Below are 22,001 nucleotides of genomic sequence, written 5' to 3' on the forward strand. Positions count from 1 at the left end.
GGTGTGTTAACCTTGGTGTAAATTATGTCCACTTTTCATCTTTTAGATATTGATGAATGTTTGACTGGAAGACACACATGCACAGAGAATCAGAGCTGCTTCAATGTACAGGGAGGATTCAGATGTCTGTCTTTTGAATGTCCATCCAACTACCGACGTGTTGGGGAGACGTGAGTATCTGAATGGTGTCTCTGTTGCACACATTTTGCTGAACCGGAGTACCAACATGAATATGACTAGACAAAAATATGAACATTATCCAAAGGTCTTATGCACATAAACACAGAGAGAGATTCATTTTCTTATTAGTTAATTCTAAATATTCGTCATAAAATGTATGAGTTTAGGTACAGCACTGTCAGGCTGTAAACCAACTACTATTCGGATGTGTGGATCAAGGCCCTGCATGTCCAGTATGCTCAATGCTGGAAATTAATTGATTTGGCTGTAGCATGTTCTATTTTTTAGGGATGAAATGCATATTTTTCAGTTTCAGTTTTGGTGCAAATTCAGTTGAGGCTCTGTATCCCCACCCTTGTTTGGAGGCACCAGTGACAGAACTTCTTGCATGATCCCACAGAGGGCACCATAACTGGCGTTAAGCTGCTAAACAGTGATGTTCCTTTCACTGCATGCCATGCACGGCAAATGAAATTTACACCTGGTGTCTCTTTCTCTCTGCCTGTTTTGTTCTGTCTCGTCCTGTCCTGCCCTGACTCTCTTCTCTTTGCAGTCGATGCGAACGCTTGCTTTGCAATGAGTCTGTCGAGTGCCTGACCATGCCCCTGAGAATAACCTACTACTACCTCACCTTCCCCACCAACATCCCCGTCTTCACCAACATCTTCCGCATGGGCCCCTCCCACACCGTGCTTGGCGATGACATCCAGATCGCTATCACTTCTGGCAACGACGGCGCTTTCTTCAAGACCGAGCAGATGCCCACCGGCGGTGTGATGTCGGTGGCGAAGCTCATCAACAAGCCACAGGACTTTGATCTGTCTCTGGAGCTGAGGCTGCGTCGCTATGGCTCGGTCACCACATACCTGGCTAAAGTGCTGGTGTTTGTTACCCAGGAGGAGCCCAGAGTACCTTATAATCCCCTACTAGAATAAACACAAGAATTACATAAGGTTGCACAAGTTACTACACTCTTAAAAAGGATGTGTCATATTAACTGCTTAATGTTGTGGAAAAAAATGCATTGACATTACATTATGTATTTGATAGTAAAGCGTAATAATACGTAAACTGCTGTATGTTGTAATATTTAAATGACTGCTCACCATGCTGTATTGGTATAAGCAGGTAAATCTAAATAGAAATGATGATGATTGAGTCTCTAGTGAGTCTGAGGCTACAAGTACAGCTGGTAGTCTATCCGCTCCCCTTTGTATGATCAGGCTCACTTCTACTATGTCCTTTTTTAATGGACTCAAATATAACCGTATCCCACTCTAAATGCATGTTAAACATGACACATCATTTTTGAAGACTGAAGATGAAAAAATACACAAAAAAGACACAAAATCAGAGAAAAGAAGCACAGTTTTTAGGTCTGTAGCATTTTACATAATTTTTTTTTCTAAAACATGAGGCTTATGGATGATTATTCAGCAGTATAAATTAGGTCCAGCTGAATGTATTTCTTTGGAGGTAAAGCATTGTCATAGCCGATACTGTAGGTGGCGTTGTAGGTCAGGGTAAATCATAAAATGGTAACGGCCCACAGTCTGCCTACAACTGATTGTAATTTGATGATGGTTGCATGATAAAGTCTGACGTTTTGCAGTATTTTATGGTTTATATGTTGGACGAACAGTTTTCTATTAAAACTGAAATAGAAATAACACATGTTCAAGTCAAATACAGTTTTTGATAATGGTGCATTGTGGGGTTTAATCAAATACAGCAAAGGGAGCAGTTGGAATGTGAGGCCAAATCACAGATGGAGGCATGACGATTTCCCTCATAGTTTCATATTACTATTTTTCCAATAGTTTCAGGAAGAGCAAATACAGTGATGGATGCAAATTTCCAGTAATGAATATATTGGAATTTAGGAGTACATTTTGTAATCTGATGTAGAAAAGAGTAATTTGATAACAATATTCTATGTTCCAGGTCTTTTAATACACATACTAGTGCTCGACGGCAAACAAATTTATGAATAATGTCATTAGTTGTAAATAGAGATTAATGTTTCCTGATGATTTTTAGGATTTCCTGCATCACTGATGTTGGTGAACACATGAGCAAACCAGGTGTCTATTTTAGATCGGCCTTTAAACATTCAACCCCTCAGCTATACACTGTATGTGTATATACACCTATAATGTCATCATTTATAAAGCCAGTAAAGTAATTCCATACCTCCAAATTCCATTCATAAATCAGATTGGACCTAATGCATTGTTACTCCCGCTTCCTAAATGTCAGTTACTATGCACCGCAACTACATCTTTCTGTGGCAGTTATTTTCATGCACATCTCTTTAGCTCCCATTACATTTTGGGCTTAATGTGAAATGCACAGATTTCCACTGCGTACTGCGGGTGTAAACCCCAAAGCAGACAGATAATCCAAATGAAGGCTGAGTAAGTGACACGCGATGGGATGCAGTAGCAAAGGAGAGGGAAATGTGCACCAGCAGGAGAGAGTATAAATAGTTTGACATGCTGTGAGGCTGCTGCCCGAGGGCTGTGGCTTATAATAACTGTAAATTCAGATGTCCTAGGTTCCTCCTGTCCTGAGCTGTCAGGCCAATAAGGATGCACTTGGTCCCTAGTGGGGATATCCTTAAAATAAGAGCATAGTGGAGCGCAGGAGTTTTTTCCTCCCCTTTGACATTGAGTTATGGGGCTCTGGGCTCTGGCCGGTGGTCTGAACAATTTGTGGTGCAGCAACATCACCGCGCACAAAATGAATGATGCCCTGCAGTGTTTGTGTTGGGGCGTTATCAATGTGCCGACTATAAATAATAATTACCAAAAAAATAAAAGGCCCTACGCTTGACCAGAGGACTTTCATCCAAAAAGTCTGTTTTTCTTTCTGGTCTGAAAGTATTGGGGTTTTTCTCCTGGGCTGGGCCACGTGAGCCATGGGGAGATGAAGAAGACATGCATATGTTCATGCGCGCGTGCACGACACACACACACGTACACAAGCATGTTTGCATGTACAAATGCACATATTCACAAATGAACGTAAAATTTACATACAGAGGGATTTTGGGTGCTAAGACACACGCAGCTGTAATTACCTAAAACGCTGCCCCCGCTTTGAAGTGCCTGTCTGTGTGTAAGGGGGCAGTTCACTCTGGGTCATTATCTTCTCGTAAATTTACTCTCTACCCCAACAGCTTTCACCTCGTCCTCTAGAGCCCTGCTCGGGTCTTTCTGCAGCTCAGGCCGTGGTATTATAAACTAGGAGAACATTTTGTGGGTTTGGCCTGGGCCGAAGCAAAACTTGGACCCACCCGCTAATTGCTAATTACAAGCCCCTACCCAGTGGTGGCTTGACTTTTTGTCAGGGGCTTCTCTCCTCGCTCTCCATGAAAGGAGCCCTGCAACCCAAGTCGAGCCTGGACTTTGAGCTGCTGCAGATAGGTCCCCTGAGGAGCGCCAGAGATCCACAGCCCATGACTCACAATGTGGCTATATGGCTGCCATGCACATTAACTGGACTTATACATGGCAACTTGGATGTTTTCATAACCCAATATAACCGTGTACTGACATGTCTCCTTTGTGGAGGCTGAGCTTGAGTTTAACATCTTGAATGTCATAATCAAGGCTTTTATTTTGTTTCAAAAGTTCCCTTGTGATCGCAAGTTCCTCATCGCTTCAAAGACAAACTCTTGATTTATGGGGTTGTTAATGCCTTAGAAACCTCTCTCAAAGTCTTATGTGGCAGACAGGTTGTGAATAGCGATGCTTCAGGTGGCGTTAGCTTTAGGAGCCAGCAGAGGCCCTCCATTCCCTCCGACCTGTCACTGATTAGTCTGTGGAATAAACAAAGCCCTAAATAATAGGATGAGAGCTGCCCTAGGGAGAGGCTGGGGAGCTGTCTAGTCATGTTGCTCACAATTTAGGAGTCTTTTAGAACACTCCCTTGCCCCATAAATCCTCCTCAAGAGATTATCTGATGTGAAGCCGGGGATGCTCAGCAAATCCAAATATTTTCCTGAGCAGGTTGTGGATCATTCTTTGTGAGTGTAGTAATTCATTTCCCACACAGCTTGAAATAGTGCATCAGAAAAGCATCAATGGCAGCGCGAGTCTCCACAAGTTACAAAGTTTGGCTGCGGCATGAGCTTTGGCCCTTGTTGGTTTATTATTCTTCCAAACCACATAGAATTTGATTGTTTTTGATGTTGAGTGCTATATCCAGTACCCCTGCTGTCTTGTTCTGATATTGTTTGTGTAGCGGCCTTTTGAGTTGTCCCACTGAGTTCTTGATTACGCAGTGGGCTGCACCCAAGGATGCCCTGTTATTGTGAGCTTTGGAAACCAAAGGCGGTTGACTGTGAAGTCTTTAAATAGACAGCACCTAAAGGTCAGAGGCCATGTGTGTATTTGTGTTTTCTTTTTTTTCGTGGGTGTGCATGTTTGTTCTCTTCGTTAGAACGGCGAGGCTTGAGCGCTCTGACACCATTCGCTGTATGAAGTCCTGTCAGCCCACCGACATCGCCTGTGTTCTGGACACCACACACTCTATATCCCACACCTTCATTTCCTTGCCCACCTTCAGAGAGTTCACAAGGCCAGAAGGTAGGTATAAGCCCATTTTTTCTTTGAATGGTCAAACAAAATATTTTGCAATCCGGATAGGTGAGCAAAAAGCGCAACAAAAAGCGACTAAATTCTCATTCATGTTTCATCGAAAGAAATTTCCACGGAGAGAAAAATGAAAAGATATAAGTGGTAACAATATTCTTTTCCAGCTATCCGCTAGAAAGCAAATATTTCCCAAAATATCAGACTATGTGACTGGAACACTGCCTTAGTCATCAATCTTCTAAAATTTTTGCTCATTTAAGTGCCTCTTGAATTTCTTGTGTGCATATGTTTTCACAAAGCCACAAAGGCCATATTGGAGGCTTTATTCTGTGACAAAATACTCTGTTAAAATCCATGGAAAATGATAAATGTTAACACAACACTACATGGTTTTTAGTGTCATCGTGGCTCTCTGCTTTTTCTTTCTTTTGGTAAATTTTATGTCCCTTTATCTTTGAATTCCCATCAACTGCATTTCACTGCTGTTGTCAGAATCCATACGACTACGTCTGAAACCAAGATTAGCTATTCCATGATGCTCTCTCCATGCAGTCCTGGCTTAGCTGGCCCTCACCTCAGAGTTAGTGCCATGCTAGTTGAATATAAGTAACAACGGTAATCATTTGCAGGCAGTGACAGCTGACAAGCATCTATTGGCTGGCATGCAGTGCAGGTTTCAGACACACTCATGCTCAACGTCACGGGGAGTTAAGCTCTTGTCATTTCTCATAAGCTCCGAGTTGGGGTGTAAAGGACTCAAGGCCCTTTAGCTGAACAACAATACTGAAAAGTCAACCTTTCTGTGACCCTCTCAGTGTACAACAAACACAGACCCTTCCGTCTCCCATTTTGTTGTCTTTCTTTTGGAACAGAAAAAAAAAAAAAAACAAGAACAGCAAGAGTTGGCACAAGCTTGGCAGAGCAATCCCAGTGTCATTATGAAGGTTTAGGCTCCAAAAGCTTTTTTGTGTCTAATTGTCATCTTCCAACAGAGATTGTTTTCCTGAGAACAACGGTGCCGGCTTACGGGACCTATCACTTAGGCAGTTACGACGTCAAGTTTGACATCCTGGAGGGCAACGTGGAAAATGCATTTGACATCATCAAGCGAATAGAGAATGGACTGTATGTGGGTGAGTGTGAGGATTTTACCCGTTGTGAAGTTCCGGATAAACCAGTCTGGTTCATTTTGACAATAGCAGCTTTAACATGCAACATGTACCACCCTACAGCGTCTGTGACTGGAAATTGTATTTTCTTTTTGACAAAGGAGGTGGTTTTTCTGACCTCATTTCTCATTTTGAAATATAGATATTTATTTTATTACAAATTAAAATCACATGTGCACATTGAAAGGGGACAAAAAGCACAAAAATGTTCCACATGGGATGTCTGGACTCATTGACATAAGTACATCTGACATAGCCTGTTATGGTCTTTGCAGCGTCGTGGCATCATGTAGCTGTCATCGTCTTCATGGGGGCTCTGGTGCGTCTGTGTCTTTGGAGAGTTGTCCTCTGTGTGGCTCTGTGAGACAGATGAAGGCCTGTTTCTGTCTTCCCAAATATTTGTCATCAATTTTCACAGTCTTGTGGTTAGACAAAGTACCATTTAATTCACTTATCCGCGGCTGTGCTTATCCCAAAGATCATTACTTTCCACAATAAGTTATGGCGTCTTGAATGTACAGGAATAAAGCGTATAAATCTCCACTGGTGTATTCATATGCACGTATGCATGAGTGATTGCAGTTGACAGGCAGTTCGTCATAACTACCTGTTCAGCAACTGCCACCGTGCAAACAGAGCCGAGCGCTGATTCAAGTAGGTGCAGCAGATACCATCTCCAGTGGTGTGTAACAACAACACATGTTTGGGTAGCAGCCATTCCCATCCTTCAGTCTGGTGGTGACCCAAGGCTGCTGCGTGCCTGTAGGAGAGCCGAACGGAGCCTTGGCCCCGGGAAGATGAGGGTGTACTCAGACCAAACGATGACACATTGTTGGGCCTGCCTAGGTGTTTTTGTTTTGCTTGTGTGCTGCGATGCAGGCAGGGTGGTAGTGGAAGGACAGCTTCTTCTCCTTCTCTTTGTGATGGATGAAGGGATGGCCTGTCAGTGTGCACATCTGTCTTTACAGAATGAAAAGGGAGTGAGGGAGGAGAGTGTGTGGCTGTCACTTGTTAAGGCTGGATTGTGGGCGCACGCAAGTGCTCCTCTCCTGTACACTTGCAGAAACAGATGTGTGCTTATCAAACACACCCAGATTCACACAGAGACATGGGAGAAAAATGTGTATCACCCACAATAATTCACATAAATCACTGTAAAAGTGCTTCTAATTATATTGTGCTGTCTTATAATGGTATGTTTTTGTTGGAATGCACAATGGTGTAATTCTGCATGAGTGATAAGCCTTATTTTGTAATATATCATCTGCTGTGTGTGCGTCTGTATGCCTGTGTATAAAGAGGATTTAGCAGAAATTCCCTGTTTATAGCAGTGCTCATTTGCAGGGGCAAATATGTGTGTGCAAGGGGAAGAAAGAGAATAAAATTGCAGAGAGAGAAAGACAAAGTGAGAGACTGTAATTCAATGAAAGAGAGAGAGAGAAAATATGTGCAGAAGTAATCCTGGGCGCTGTGCTTCATGTGGTTAAATGTATTGTTCCATTTCCCCACGCTAGGCCTCAGTGTCTCGCCGAGCATTAGAGCACTTAAACTGACGACCACATGAAAGGCCTGTTTGTGAGGAGCCGTTTCTCTCCCAAACCCATTGGATGCTTATTGGATGCAGCCCTTGCATGTTATCACCAGTTGCCCATCACATATCCAAATTGAGGCCCTTTGCACTGGAGCCTTTGGTCACCGACTGCTCACTGTGAAGTGTGGCATCCACGGTGCGATGAAGGCCCTCTTGGTTTTATTTAGTGGGTTGTGCTGCTGGTGCTTTGGCCCGCAGATGCTGCTGTTGCGTAACCATTGTATGAGGCTCGCTGACGTGTCACTTAAGGAAGCTTAGTTTCCAGTATCTCCAGTGTCTCCAACAGTGGTATTACAGCTTGGTGGGATGTGAAGAGTAGCAGACATTGAGGCTCCACAAATGAACAAGTGTGTGAACTCAAGCTAACTTAGGTCATTATTTTTGGCCACTTTTAGTGTTATTGAAAGGGACAAAAGAGGCAATTAGCGATCCTCAGATGCTGTTGCTAACTTGAAAAAGTGATTCTTAAAAGGTCTGACTGGCTGACGCTCCTTTCCGTTCCACTCACTTACTCTCTATTTTAAAACCAGTCAGCTGCGCACAAAGAAGCATGCAGCATATGCGTACACACACACACGTGCACACACAGTACTGGCTTACAGTGCACCACAGTGTAAGAGCCACACCGCTCTTTCCTAGTTCCCGGTCATCCATCACTGGCTTTACCAGCGCTGTCACATCTGGATGACAACCCTGACAGCCTTATGCATCTGTGCAAACACAACCATCCCTCAGCACTTGGAAAGCATGATCAGAACTGATCACACACTTACGGATTCCCATGACGACCACAGTAGCACGGCGGCGACCACACAAAATCCCTTCAGGTAGACACACATCAGATCCACCAACGAGATGTTTATCATCTTCGCCAACAAAGGCAGCATTTGTTACACATCATACATGTATTTGGAAATACAAACAGTGGTGGAATGCATTACTCACACTAAAGCAGCCACCCACTTTTGATTAGGGACAGGTTGTTTGAATAGGGTTGATAGGGGGATGATTGATTCTGGCAGTCAGCAGGTGGACAGATGCATCCTCCCTTTGAAAACATCGCCTCTGTGGTCTCTGCTGGAAACATGGGCTGAGTCTGAGTGTCTGAGAAAATGCTGGTGGCTCCCTTGTTTGACTGTCTCTCAGTGAAATACATCATCGGCTGGTCTTGCTGTTTTATCTTCATATATCAAGGTCAGCTTGATGAGCGTGAGTGCATTTTTATAGCTTTGCTTTAGTCATTACGAAGTAGTAGTTGCCAGACTTTTTATGGGAAGAAAAGACGTAACATTTCTTCCCATGCAGTGTTGTTAAAAGCAATATGAACACCAGTAACTATACATCTAGACACTGTTCTTACAGTTATGTCACTTGTGATTTTCCTTGACTCAGCCAGCTCTCTGACCAGTCTGTGTGTAAATCCAATGTACAGTAAAATCAGTAGACAACTGTTGAATTGAACAGCACACATTTAGTCATCTCTTGGATGTGTCCAAATGACTCCTCTTCGTGAGTAACTATTTGTCATGGCAGGATTTTACTGTCTCATTAATCATTGCTGTCTGTTTTTTTAGTTGGAAAAACAGATTTTATTATGTAGTGTTTAGGTTTATCTTACCGGACAGCAACAGATAATATAGTGCCTTCTTTTCATGAATCATAGCCGTCCGTTAGAGAAGCTGCAAGTCTAAGACTCCACAGCTAAATGCCATTCATTTTTCGAATACAGGTGGAAATATGCCTTTGCGGTTTATTATGCAGCCCAGAGAATAAATATCTTTTGCACTGCCACTGGCACAGCGCTGGCAGCGAGTGAGGCAGATGAAGTGGACAGTTTGTCTCTATGCAGGTAGTCATGGCCGTCAGTGCAGCCATCCACAGTGGCTGGTGGAATGTGAGCCTACTGTGTGAGACATGACTACTTCTCAGCCAGTGGAGCTTGTGGCTCTGGCTTGCGGCTGCGCTGGTGAGGAGCTGAGGACAGCCGTGGAGATAAGCAGACAACTAGCTCCTCTAGTATGAGTAGCTGTCATCTGGATGAATCATGACATGGCAGCGGCGGGCCCACCAGAGTGCGCCAAGCCCATGAGGAATCCCTGTCTGGAGATTAGTACAGCTAATCAAAACAGGGTCTTCTCCACCCAACAGCACCACAGTCACACACACAACGCTCCCCCTGGGGTGGTCCGCCACAAATGTACTGATGAAGAGATAGCGGTGCAGACATGTGCTCACAGAGACATACCACGTACACAAGTCAGTAAGACGCTGGTGTGAACACAGAGAGTACATATTACTTGCAATAAAACTGTCTTAATAATTCATCATGATGCACTTATCTCCCGTGGTTTGGTGATCTATTGTATTTATACTTGTGCTTTCAGGCTGTGTTTTTAAGAAAATCTAACTTTGTTTAGTTAATCATTCACTTTACAAAATTAATGCTGTTTCTTTCCATGTTCATGAAGTGACACGCCAAAATAGATAGCAAAGTATCTTAAAAGCTCATCCACATGTTATATTTACTCCATGATTTGCTCCACTTATAAAGCAAAAGTAGAGTATAATAAAGAATTCTGATTGAAAATGCAAACAAAGCTGTTTTCTCTCCCAAAGCCTTTCCATTTAGTCTACATTCAAGTCTATTTTATGCCTCTTAGTTATGGCTCTTAGCTTTGAAAGGTCACTTGTAATATAGTGCAAAGGTTGTGGTAAAGATAATGGTGCATGTTATGTCATCTCAGCTGCTCGGGCCCACAACTACTAAAACAGAAAGTCCAAGAAAAGAACCAACCAATTCTCTAAGGCTCCTTTTCAATGATGTCACTGCCTAGTGAGTGTCACTGTCCAACAATGACCCACGGGCCATTTGAGAGATCAGTAACGATGACTCACTGTTAATTGACCCTAAAATATCAAGCCACATACGCTGGCCTTTCAGAGCAGGGGTGTGCATGAATCCCACCCCCTCTTTGGAGTGGTGAGAGCTGTGTTTGGACAGCCTGACCGGACTGGCCATCCACGTACCAGTGACAAGGTTGTAAACACAAGAGCCAATCCCTGAGGGACCTGTACACTCCGTCTTCATACAGACGGTTATGTTGCTATGCCAGGCAGTTTGAAAGGATTATATTTCAGCCACACTGACGGGTTATCAAAACTGAAATTGGTTGTTTTACTAATGGGGTAACAAGGGAGCTAGTTAGCAATTTCTCTGGCATACCTTCCAGCTTTTATGGGCTTTTTGGAGAAAACCTTTCAGGCAGTTAAATAAGGAGTTATTGAATAATAAACCACTCTTTGGTCTGTTTATATTTATGCCAACAGTACTCACTAGTGCATCAGTAAAAGATGCACTTCAGTCCATGTACATCAGTGAAAGAACATCTCAGAGTTGAAGCTGTAACGATGCTGCAGAATGCCCTGCAGTACCCTTTTTGTATACTGGAACTTTGTACACCACCTGGATGCGTTCCAGTGCTTTCACTGCTGTGAGCATGCATAGCGCCACAACCAGCGTGTCATTATACAATACTGTGGTGAGGCCAATGCATACTTTTCATTTGTCTCTGGTGTTAAACCCGTTCATTTTGGATTTTGTCATACACTTCCTCGCTGAGTTGTAGAAACCAGAAAACCCCGAAATTGTACTGTTTACATGTAACCCTTCAATATTGCAGACCTCGTGGCCATGAAGGATGACAAATGCCTCCTGGCATTTGCTTCACTTTGTTTTGTGGCAGTGTCTCTGCTACTAGCATGCATTTATTCAAGGCTATTTTCTACTTAAGGGGCTACTTTATGGTGTGGTGGAATGTTTTGGAGAATGGACAGATTGTACAGCTGTTTGTTTGATGGTGGCTGTTTAAACCCGTGGGGTCACCTTTGCACCCTGCGGCAGATACCTCAGTGAATTGGAAAGACACCGCAGATCGTTCTAGTGCTACAACTGGAACTCCTGCTTGAGTTCGCCAGGCCTCAGATGACATGACCTTGCAGCCCAGTCGCAGGGCAAATTGTCAGCTGTAGGGTTTTCAAAACCTCCCCATGTTTATTTATATGAATCTCAGGTGGTATGGTAGCCAATCAAAGTCAACCTGTTATGTGGCAACTGGCTTCCTGCCTTATAGCCTGGATGAAATGTTAAAGATGAGTATGCGGTTGTGGTTTCACCTCAGGTTCACTGTGAGTGCATTGAGGCCCAGCTGTTAGCTGATGCTTTCCCCTCATCGAGGATACCACTGTGCTTTTGATGGCAAGCTTACGGAAACACAGAGTCATCATGTTAGGATTTCACAGAGGCTTCCAAGAGGTCATGTAAAACGACTTCAGTATCAAGCTCCTTCGTGCAGAATTGGGCACATGAGCCCACAGTGTAATAACATAATAACCCTTTTCTTGTTCTCAAGGCTGTGTAAATAAATAAGGTAAAGAGAGGCTCAAAGTTGAATATAAATGGTTTTGACAAACGAGGTGCTTCATACTTATGCCACAAAATACTACAGTAATTGTGTCCATGTAGATTCTCAGCTATCCAGGTCATAATAACTTTAAGAGCTTCAGTAGAAGGCAACTCAATTTCCCATTTTTTTTTAGTTGCAAAAATTGTGAATTTGCAGGTCATTGATGACTTCAGATGATAATAATGGTAACAGTGGTGCAACTTTCTGCGGAGAGATCTCAAGACTGCATTATATGTACTTGATAATTTGTGCGCTCAGTCTTGAGATCTCTCCAGTTGCCTTCTACTGATGCTCTTAGGGTTACAGTAATTGTTCGACATATTAGAGGTTAAGATGTACTCATTGGTCTGTATGACACCCAATAGCCTTGAGGTGAGGATAACTGTACTGTGTTCTGTGTGAAGTTTCAAGTGATCAACAGCAAGCTCAGAGGAAATTTGGGGATTTGGAGGAGCTTTTGGCCACTGTAAGAGAACTTCCGTGCTTAAGAGCATGCTTGTGCCCTCTGAATATACTAATTAGACCATAAACAAATTTACGATACAAGAATAAGCCTCAGACACATTCCACATATTGCCCTGTTTAGATACCCTCAATAAAATTCAGTTTAGATGTGTTGTGTCTGAGATTTTGTTATTTATTTAGGCAGCAAGATTGCTTAACTTCTTTTCATAGAAGCACTCTTCAAGAGTTTAGAGGATAATTTACACTCGGTCCACCCTGATTATAAACTGTTTAGCCCTCATTAGATATAAGCCATGCTTACTGAATACTACAATTTTAAAAAAGCCTCAGTGTGGACTTAAACCCATCTCTCTTTGCAGCGGTCTGTGTTGTGTTCATAATACTCTCTTACTCATCTTCATTGTGTGCTTGCTCAACCCAACACAGAAGCTTTTGAACTGACTGTTTGATTTAAGTACATGGACAAATAATGAACCTCAGAACTCACTTTGAGTTTGCATTGGTCAACTTACAGTTGCGAGCCATTTCGATTATGCCTGAAAATAATTTTAAGACTCAAAATTCAATGTCTTTTTCCATGTCAGTTATTTCCTTAATATTGCAGCTGTTGTTAGGTTTAAGCAAAGGTTAGCTCTTTCTGACGGCGCTGATGGTTTGGAAACAATAAAATCTCAGACCCGCGCCCCTCTGTCTAGTGTCACTACGCAACAGAGTCCCAAAACACCAAAACAAGGGGGCAACCCTGGTAGAAGTGGGCCTCATTCCACACTCCTCTAAGTGCTTATCGCCAGAATCTTCTGGAATCCGTTGCGTGCCCACAGATCCGACTCGGAGAAGGAAGAGAGAGCAGAATAAAGTGACAGAAAGAAAGACAGACAGCAGTTCAAGTTCCTATAACTTGCCCCTCCCAGAGTTAAAGATGGATTCCTGGAGGAATGCCTCCATGGCTGTATCGCGTGACTGAGACTGCTCCCCTCCATCAAACACATGGGACTCATTTACCCTTGTGGGCCACAGTGATGGTGCCACAAACACCAGGCCCCCTCAGGAAGGGAGGAGAGGGGAGGGAAAAAAAAAAGGAGCATGAGTGGGTGGTGGGATCTGCCATCATACAATGCCAGTGTCCCAAAGGACCCAGCGGATGGCGCATAATGGATCATCATTTACCCTGTAGTGAATGACAACCAAATGGGTTTTACTGCTTTGCTACAAGTACCACAGGAAGAAGGCTCATAATTCAGACTGATCGAGGCAGTGATCTGTCATCATTTGGATCCTCACTGAGTTAAACTCTTGAGTCATCCGGCTTAAAGCTCAAACAGTTTACTGACTTGGTTAGGAATAAGAGAAACACGAGGAAACGAAAGTAGGTGGTTGAAGGTGTGATAGCAGGACAGTGTAGTGTTTGTGCTGCCTGACTGCGCTCTGGTGATAGCTGTTCAAACAGGCCAGAGCTGAAATGTCACCAGCCGTCTGCAGAGAAAGGTCCGCTGACAGCCTGTATAAACACTGGCATTTTTTCCCCCCTGTAATCGCATGTTCACTTAAAAGGAGCACCCAGTGAATTCCTCTGGAATTCAGTAATGCTCTGTTGCAGTATGTTTATTCTTCCATCTGTTTTACCATGACATTACCGTGTCTCTTGTTTTATGAAGTTTATCATGGACAGTCTTTGAGCTCATTAGCGCCACAATTTATTTGAGCGCTCATTTAAATGTTCCAGTCGATACAGTGATACACCTCAAAAAGGAGCCTTTGTGGTCAGTTCAAAACTGGTGTTTTTAGACCAGGCCTCATAGGGAATGTTATACCATGCCATTAGCTGTACCCACTTGTCTTTTATAGGGTGGCAAAGGGTGTGTGGCTAGAGTCTGTCCCAGCGAACATCAGGAGAGAGGTGGGTTGAGGCTGGTCAATCACAGGACGAACACAGAGAGACAGACAAGCACTCAGGCTCTCAGCCAATTGAGAATCACCAGTTAATTCATTCATGTCTTTGGACTGTGGGAGAATACCAGATCACCTGGAAAAAAAACTCACACAGTTCTTCCTATGAGTTCAAAATTGCCAAATTCAATCATTGTCCTAAGAGACTTGTCATTATAATCTCTCAGTATTCACTGGAAGTATTTTCTACTGAATGAATATTTCTAAAGGATTGCTGACAGCGATGTCTGGACATAATCCACACCATAACATCACATGTGCAACGACTCTGGTTGTGCTTATCCACAGTATGCTATGCACTCAATCAGTGTAGTCAAAAGAAATTACACTTTAAAGATAAAAACATGTCATAAATGCAAAGCATAAGCTGTTGTGCAACACAGTATGTCGACAGCTATATTGTGTGAAAGTGAAGGATGTATATGTGTAAAATTGACAGAACTGTCAGACATATCAATGAAAGACAGAGGAATGTTTGGTTTCGACAGCCTGTGACTAGCACACAGTCTTTTGCTTTATTGTTAAAAGACAAATGTAATTTTTGCACTGAACACCACAAACTGAATTCCGCTGTCCTCAATTGTATCGGGGTGTCAGCAGAATTTCTCACTCTCAGCACTAAAAACCAAAACTATCTGCTTTGCTAGACACCACTAAAGATAAGTGAAAAAACATCCAATATTTTGGTTGCCAATTAAAACCAAAAAGTGACAGTGAAATAAAAACTCTGAAAATCTAATCAGCATGCACAAAGGCAGAATTATTGCTAATGAAAGCTTTAATACCCGCTAATTGCTGCTATTTTTGTTAACCAACCATTATGCTGCTGACGAAATAGAAAAAAAATTATAGAGCAGAAAAATTTGCCTCCGAACCTTTCACTTGTGTTGTCATTTTGTTACCCCGTTTGACAGCTTTTTTTTTTTTTTGCTTCAATTAGGCTACCAAATAGCTGAAAAATAACAGACCAATACCCAAAAAAATGCAGACAAATCCAAGAACTGATATTCTAAAAGCTCGAAATGTCATGATATAAAGCAGAAAGTTATTTTGTTTAGCAGTGCATGCATCTATATTTCTATTTATGATTCTTATTGTCACCAGTATTACCATTTACTTTGTTTCCTTCAGGTGTTGTTCGCCAGGTGAAGCCTCTGATCGGTCCAGTGACAACAATACTCAAACTGTCCATGCGCAACCTGAACACTCAGGGGGACTCTGGCCAGAACATCATCAACGTTCATGTGTTTGTCTCAGAGTTTTGGTTCTGAGAGGGGAACGCCACATTTTACCACACATATTAAGACATTCACTGTCAACACTGTACACATTGGTTTTGTTATATCAATGCATAAATCGGTGTCGAGGATTTATTGTAAGGTTTTGACAATGTTGTAACCATTGCTGAGATGAAAGGTTCCTGGCTGCTTCCGACGAGAGCATTACACTTTGTTTTGATGACAAGCTCAGCCAAAAGTGCACAAATATGGAGAAACTTTATGTTATTAAAAATCATAAAGACCTTTTTTTTAAAATTGAATGTGCATGCATTTTGAGAGGTTATTAATGGATATGATGATTACATTCAAAAATATTCTTTTCATGACATACAGTATAAGCCTTTGATTTTGTAGCATTCACTTTTCCTTTCTTACTGTGTGCATTGGATGTTTTTTTTCTCTGGAATAAACACTATTTTAGTTACAGTATTAGTTTTTAGTATTTCTTTTCATACATACATCCATTCTCTATACACCGCTTAATCCGCATTAGGGTCACAGTCACACTCGCATTCACAACTACGGACAATTTAGAGTTACCAATTAACCTGAGCATGCTTTTGGAGTGTGGGAGGAAGCCGGAGAACCCAGAGAAAACCCACGCATGCACAGGGAGAACATGCAAACCCCATGCAGAAAGATCCCCGGAAAGCCGTGAAGCGAACCGGGCATCTTGTACCTGCAAGGCAAAAGTGCTAACCACCAAGCCACTGTGCAGCCCTGTATTTCTTTTCAGCAATATTAAAAAAAAAAAAAAAAAAACAGCAACAACATTTAACTGTCTTAATTTACCCCTTTAGCTTCAGTTTTGAGTTTACTGTCACTGGTTTCCAACAGAAAAAGGAATGTTGCTGTGTGTTGGTGCTGAGTGTTGTGCAGGTGAAGAGACAGGACAGCTGGTGCATCTGTAAAGAAAACCGCAGTTATGTGAAATCCTCATTTTATTGAGACGGATTATATTTCTCATCACAGTTTTTCACAGTTCATCTCACACCACGATTCAAGTTCCTATTCAGCCACATTATTTCTCCTTATCCTTGCCTGTTGAGGGAGGCATGTTCATTAAATATGCAGTTGAAATAGTTTAGCCTTCATCTGTCTGAAAGGCTCTTTCAGTGTTATTGCGATACTTATATGTGCTTCGTCCCTGTCCTTGATTTCATGTAATGTTCCAAGTGGGCATTAAAATCTTTTTTAAAAGAGCTGATATGTGTACACATGCTGTATAGGTATATACTGTATTTATTCACGATATATAGACTTTTTATAAAGCGCACAAATTCCTGAGTAGCTAAATAAGACTGCAAAGTTGTTGATAATTTTATGTATTACAATGGGTCCTCAAAAATCCCCCAGAAAGTCAGCATATATTCTTTAATGTCAGTGTTCCTCCATATGATAGGGACGAAACAATCTATAGTCACGTGACGCTACACTGACAAGCAATTATGCCAAATAATGATAATCCATATGTGTCTCAATCTCAGTTTACTGCAGCTACTGAGTGTATTCAATAGTTAATGGATAACGGTACCCTATTCCAAAGATTGACCTTCAATTTGTGGATGTGCCAAGCATATTTTTTAAAATCAAAAATATAATTCTTTATCTTTTTACCTGCTGTCCCATGAAAACATGATGTCTGATGCAACATCCTGAATACAGTCGTAACAGAAGACTAGATTTTGATAAGTCAGACCTGTCAATATTAGTGAACAAACAGAGGTATTTGAATAGAACTATCTGAACGAGTTTACCTTTGTTCACGGTGGTCTGTGGAACGTCAGTTTCCAAGGTGACATTTAGAACATTCTGTTTATTTTTGCACCCAATGCAAATCTGTCGAGGGGTGGTTAAGACGTATATTAACGGCTTGTCCTCCGAATGCCCTCAGATGAGTTGAATGTACATGAGCTTCTACGCAAGATATTCTGTGTGTGCATGGTCTTTTTTGCCAGTTTGGATGATGTGGTGGTAGGATTTTCATAAAATCCTCTTTGGTGGAGTAACTACTGAGGGGAACAAGGTGGCAGCAGAAATTAAAGACTATGGGTTGCATTCCTAATTACATTTATCGGTGAACCAGAACTTCTCTCTCCATCAAGCATGGGGGGACATCAGACAGAGAGTGAGCTGGGAACATCTTAGTAGCGGCATAACTATCAGACTGCAATCATCACTGTGGTCAGGCCCAGCCAAAGCCTCCCAACGCTTCAAAGACAATAGAGGAGGAGGCGCATACATCAGGATCTCAAGTCGTCTGCTGTGATGGATTTTAAGGCTCTACTGAAGGGGGATATCCTCTTCAGAGGAAATAGAGGCCAGCAGGTCAACCTTGTGGTCGACATGAAAAGAGCGAAGAAATGCAGTGTGTGTGTGTGTTTGTGTGTGTATGTGTGTGTGTGTGTGTGTGTGTGTGTGTGTGTGTGTGTGTGTGTGTGTGTGTGCAGTCCACAAACCCTAAAACCATACTTTCAGCCAATGTTTGATACATGTTTGCTTATGCAATTTTCCATCTTTATGATGGTATAAGAGTGAGTTACCTAACATATTTAATGAAAAAAATGTCTGAATTGCCTGGTTTGGACCAGAGGTAGAAATTGCTAGATATTCATTTTTCCTTATCCACAAGGATGTAAACATTCTCATTGACATTTGGTATGTATCGGAACCCAATCAGAAGAAAGGAAAGCATCGATTTTTTAAGTTTAGGTAACAAAAACAAAAGTACAATTGCCCAAAAAAGCTGTATCCACGAAGCAGAACTAAAATAACGTCTCTTCCTACAAGTTAAAGGAATCAAAAATCAGCACTTTGTCTATAATAACACAAATCCAGTGTTGCCAGTGTGTCAGATGACAGACAGTGTCCATTTCAGTCATGGTTGCAGAAACACTTGAAAGTGACCATGAGTAGTTTGCAAGATGAAGCATTGCCCACATATTTGGCTCATCTATACTGCATACCAAAATCCAGAGAAAACTCACTGTAAGGACGTAAACAGCTGAATATGAACAACAGAAAGCCATATAGTCAGACTGTGTGGGAGGATATTACCCAGGAAAGGCCTGGCTGGCTCTGAAGCTCCACAGTAAGAAAGACTGGGGCAGCAGTCCCTAGCAGCGTTACCAAACCACATACATGTGTGGGGACAAATGAGCAAATATCTTGTGCCAGATTCTCCATCCAAAGCCAAGAGGGAGCTGCTTGCACTGGAAGCTTATGGTATGACTAAACCGAGTGGGCTTGATGAGTCGACGTAATGGCAGGGGAGCAGACCGGTGTGTGTCTGCACTGTTTGTTTGTGTACTCTACTGTGGCACAATGGTGGTCAGGCCTCTCAATACAAGCGGTCATGGTGGTGTCTGGCCCAGAGCAGACAGGGGATGGGGCTGATGGGAGTCTGGCCCAGGGGCTGGTGAGGCTGGCTGATCCCAGACAGAGACCAGAGGACCTCAGGAGGCACGTGCTCGGCCGACTCCTGCACTCACCCACTCCCTCTTTTTCCTGGCGTCCTACCCCGGTTCCCACCGCAACACATGTTATAGGATATAAGTGAGTTCTTTTAATACATTTGGGGGTATTTATTTTTTTCCTCTATTTTACAAACCACTGTTCCTCATTGCCATAAACACAAAAATGTTTCTTTTAGATGGGCACTACCAACTTATTATGATTTTTCTCCCCTCTCCCTTAGATTTCCATCTTTGTGAAACATTTAATGTTTACAAAGCTAATGGGATGATTTATATATTCCAAATGTAAGAAAATTATATGTTTTATCTTGATGTCCATTTATTGCAAAACCTATGTCATGTGTTATCTGTGATGCTATAAATCTGAGTAATCTGATAACAAATTACGATTACCTACCTCTACTGATAAGCCTGTTTAAAAAGCATTTCACAAGGATTTGCCAAGTGGTGTTTCTTATAAGTCCAATAGATGGCAGACACATACAACACAACAGTGCACAGCCAGAGAGTTTTAACAATGACCCCTGAACTACTATCATCACCTCACATTACAATGGCAGAAATAGCCAAAATAAAGACCAGTGTTTGTTACCCTCCTGTAAAAAAATTAAATAAAATTTAAAAAAACCCTCATTAATACAGCCTTCAATCCAGTAGAACAAATTTTGTAATAAAATCTGACCTTGCTGAAATGTATGCCCATCATTTTAAAATACCTTCCTCAGGGAACAAGAACACCATTATGATTCTGACTTAGCCTACAGTAACAAAGTGTTGGATTGCACAAAAACACTGTGGGAGCTTAATGTGAACGTTACGGAAAAGACTGCCGGGACTTTCACCAAAAATAGGATCATAAATGATTGGCTCCACATATTTCACTACACTTTCTATACAGTCTGTGCGATACGGGACTCCCCTTAAATCAATTAAATCTTTTGAGGTTTACTGTGATAGACAGTCCAACAATTATACGGAGGCTCCACCTTGACCCAAAGAAAAACAAGTGTGCCCCTCCATAACTTACAGATTTTAAACGGAACCATTTACAACCACTACTGAACTCCAACTGTTGCCAGAGTACACAGTGGATCAATCACATTAGGGAATATAGACTGAGGCTGTACTCATGAAAATTCAGTGTGCAGCCTCTCTGTTGTTACAAGCAGCTCAGAACACACTGTGACGTCCATAGTGCTTAAGTGGATGCATATCATAGAGAAGGAGGGGAAACATATTCAACCACATATAACCTTGGTGTGATGGCCACCGAAAATAGTCTGGACCTTAGACTGTAAAGACAGTTTTTTTAGATTTGACAAAATGCGTGATTTTAACATGGCATTTATTTATTACATATTTGGTCAACTTTTATTGCCGGTTGCAACATTGAAAACAAATGTGTTCTTCATAAGGATAAAAAGCCTTTTGTTTATTGAGGAAACTATGACACAGTATTTGTGAGGATTAAATAACCAACAACAGTTCCAATGTATTTTCTTAAAATCAGAAGCCTTTGTATTTTCAGAAAATAACATCCATTTAATGCCGTGACAGGCTTGTATTACCCAGATTGTCCCATCCAATACAGCACAAAAAGAAGGATTTGAAAAGTGTACTAGTTTCGTATCAAACCTACGTCATTAGCTGTCTGCACTTTGAAACACTAGTCCAGTTGTGAGGCTTGGCCTTTGAGGACTATAGCTATATAATCTGACAGTGACCATGATGTCACAGTCCGTTTGCACAAAGCCAAACTGACATAAGCGGCCTTCAGACCTCAAATGTTTGAAGTCTCATTGTACGTGAAAATGAGCTGGGAGTTTACTGTGTCTGCCAGACTGTTGTTTTGTCTGTGGCTGAGCACATACACCCAACTGTCACCCCTCAGTGGACACTTCGCGCCATCTGAGCAGTGACCAGATAGGGAAAAAAATCAGGACAAGGGATTTACTCTGGAAACATAAGGAGTCGACAGCGTATTTTGGCATTTTCTTAAGGGGAAACTATTACATGCTTTGATATGAGGTGTCATGTATGTAATCATCGGGAACTTACTTTACATTTGCCCTTTGAGTCTGACGCTTAGACTCAGCACTCGCAGTGATCAGAATCACACCCAGTTTTTCATCACAGAATCACTCAACAATGTGTTAAAGAATCAAGTTTTAACTACTGAGTTTCTATTTGCAGACATGAAATGCGTAACACCTTACATGCAAAATCGAAGACAACTTGGAACTGCCACAATCATATCACAGAAGTGTTAAACAGAATTAAATATGACAAAACGGAGCATGCTGTCATTCTGAACAAGTCCTTGTCTGACAAAGGAAGAGAAGAGTAACTTAGCTGCTGTGAGATAATGTAAAATCGACAAATGTTTTTGCTTGAGCTCAATGAGAAAAAATGTCTTTTTGATATAAATACTAGTTATGGGTTTGTAATGGCAAAGCTCGACCTTCCAGTGCACATCTGTATGTCATTGTTCGTAAACCGCTGTCTCTGTATGCACTCATATTTTAAGAACAGAGATTCAGGGAATTAATTATCCAATTGTTCAGAGACATCATCATGGGGGAAAGGACTTAAGGCGTCAAAAGGCACATTTTTAATTTGGTGACAGTGAAAATGTGTTTGCCTGCTCTCCTTTCAACATCATTGTATCTGTGTCTGCTCAGTGCTCCGTTTTTGCTCTTAGGGCTTCCAGGAACCGCAATGAGACAAAGGTCATCTGTGATATTAATGAGTGGAAGGCCTTTTGAGTCTGGCACATTGGCATGGAGCTTTTCTGTGTGACTAAAAGCAGCACACAATTGCCAATGATAA

At 41.9% G+C, this 22,001-nt stretch overlaps 1 protein-coding gene across 2 annotated transcripts in view; it reads left to right on the forward strand.

Annotated features, from left to right (window-relative positions):
* The window catches only part of fbln1 (fibulin 1), a 34,444-nt gene extending 18,322 nt beyond the window's left edge, over positions 1 to 16,122 (forward strand). Inside the window, exons 14-17 of one of the 2 annotated variants that reach the window (XM_023284192.3) lie at positions 47 to 170; positions 4,627 to 4,772; positions 5,774 to 5,914; positions 15,548 to 16,122. In XM_023284192.3, coding sequence (XP_023139960.1) covers positions 47 to 170; positions 4,627 to 4,772; positions 5,774 to 5,914; positions 15,548 to 15,687 — 551 coding nt within the window. In that variant the 3' untranslated portion in view covers positions 15,688 to 16,122. Of the gene's footprint in view, positions 1 to 46; positions 171 to 733; positions 1,853 to 4,626; positions 4,773 to 5,773; positions 5,915 to 15,547 lie in introns of those variants that run through there. The other variant, XM_023284193.3, reaches the window with a different exon arrangement.
* Positions 16,123 to 22,001: the final 5,879 nt, after the last annotated feature.

This window comes from Amphiprion ocellaris, chromosome 3 (genome assembly GCF_022539595.1).
Source record: "Amphiprion ocellaris isolate individual 3 ecotype Okinawa chromosome 3, ASM2253959v1, whole genome shotgun sequence".
Classification (NCBI taxonomy): Eukaryota; Metazoa; Chordata; class Actinopteri; family Pomacentridae; genus Amphiprion; species Amphiprion ocellaris.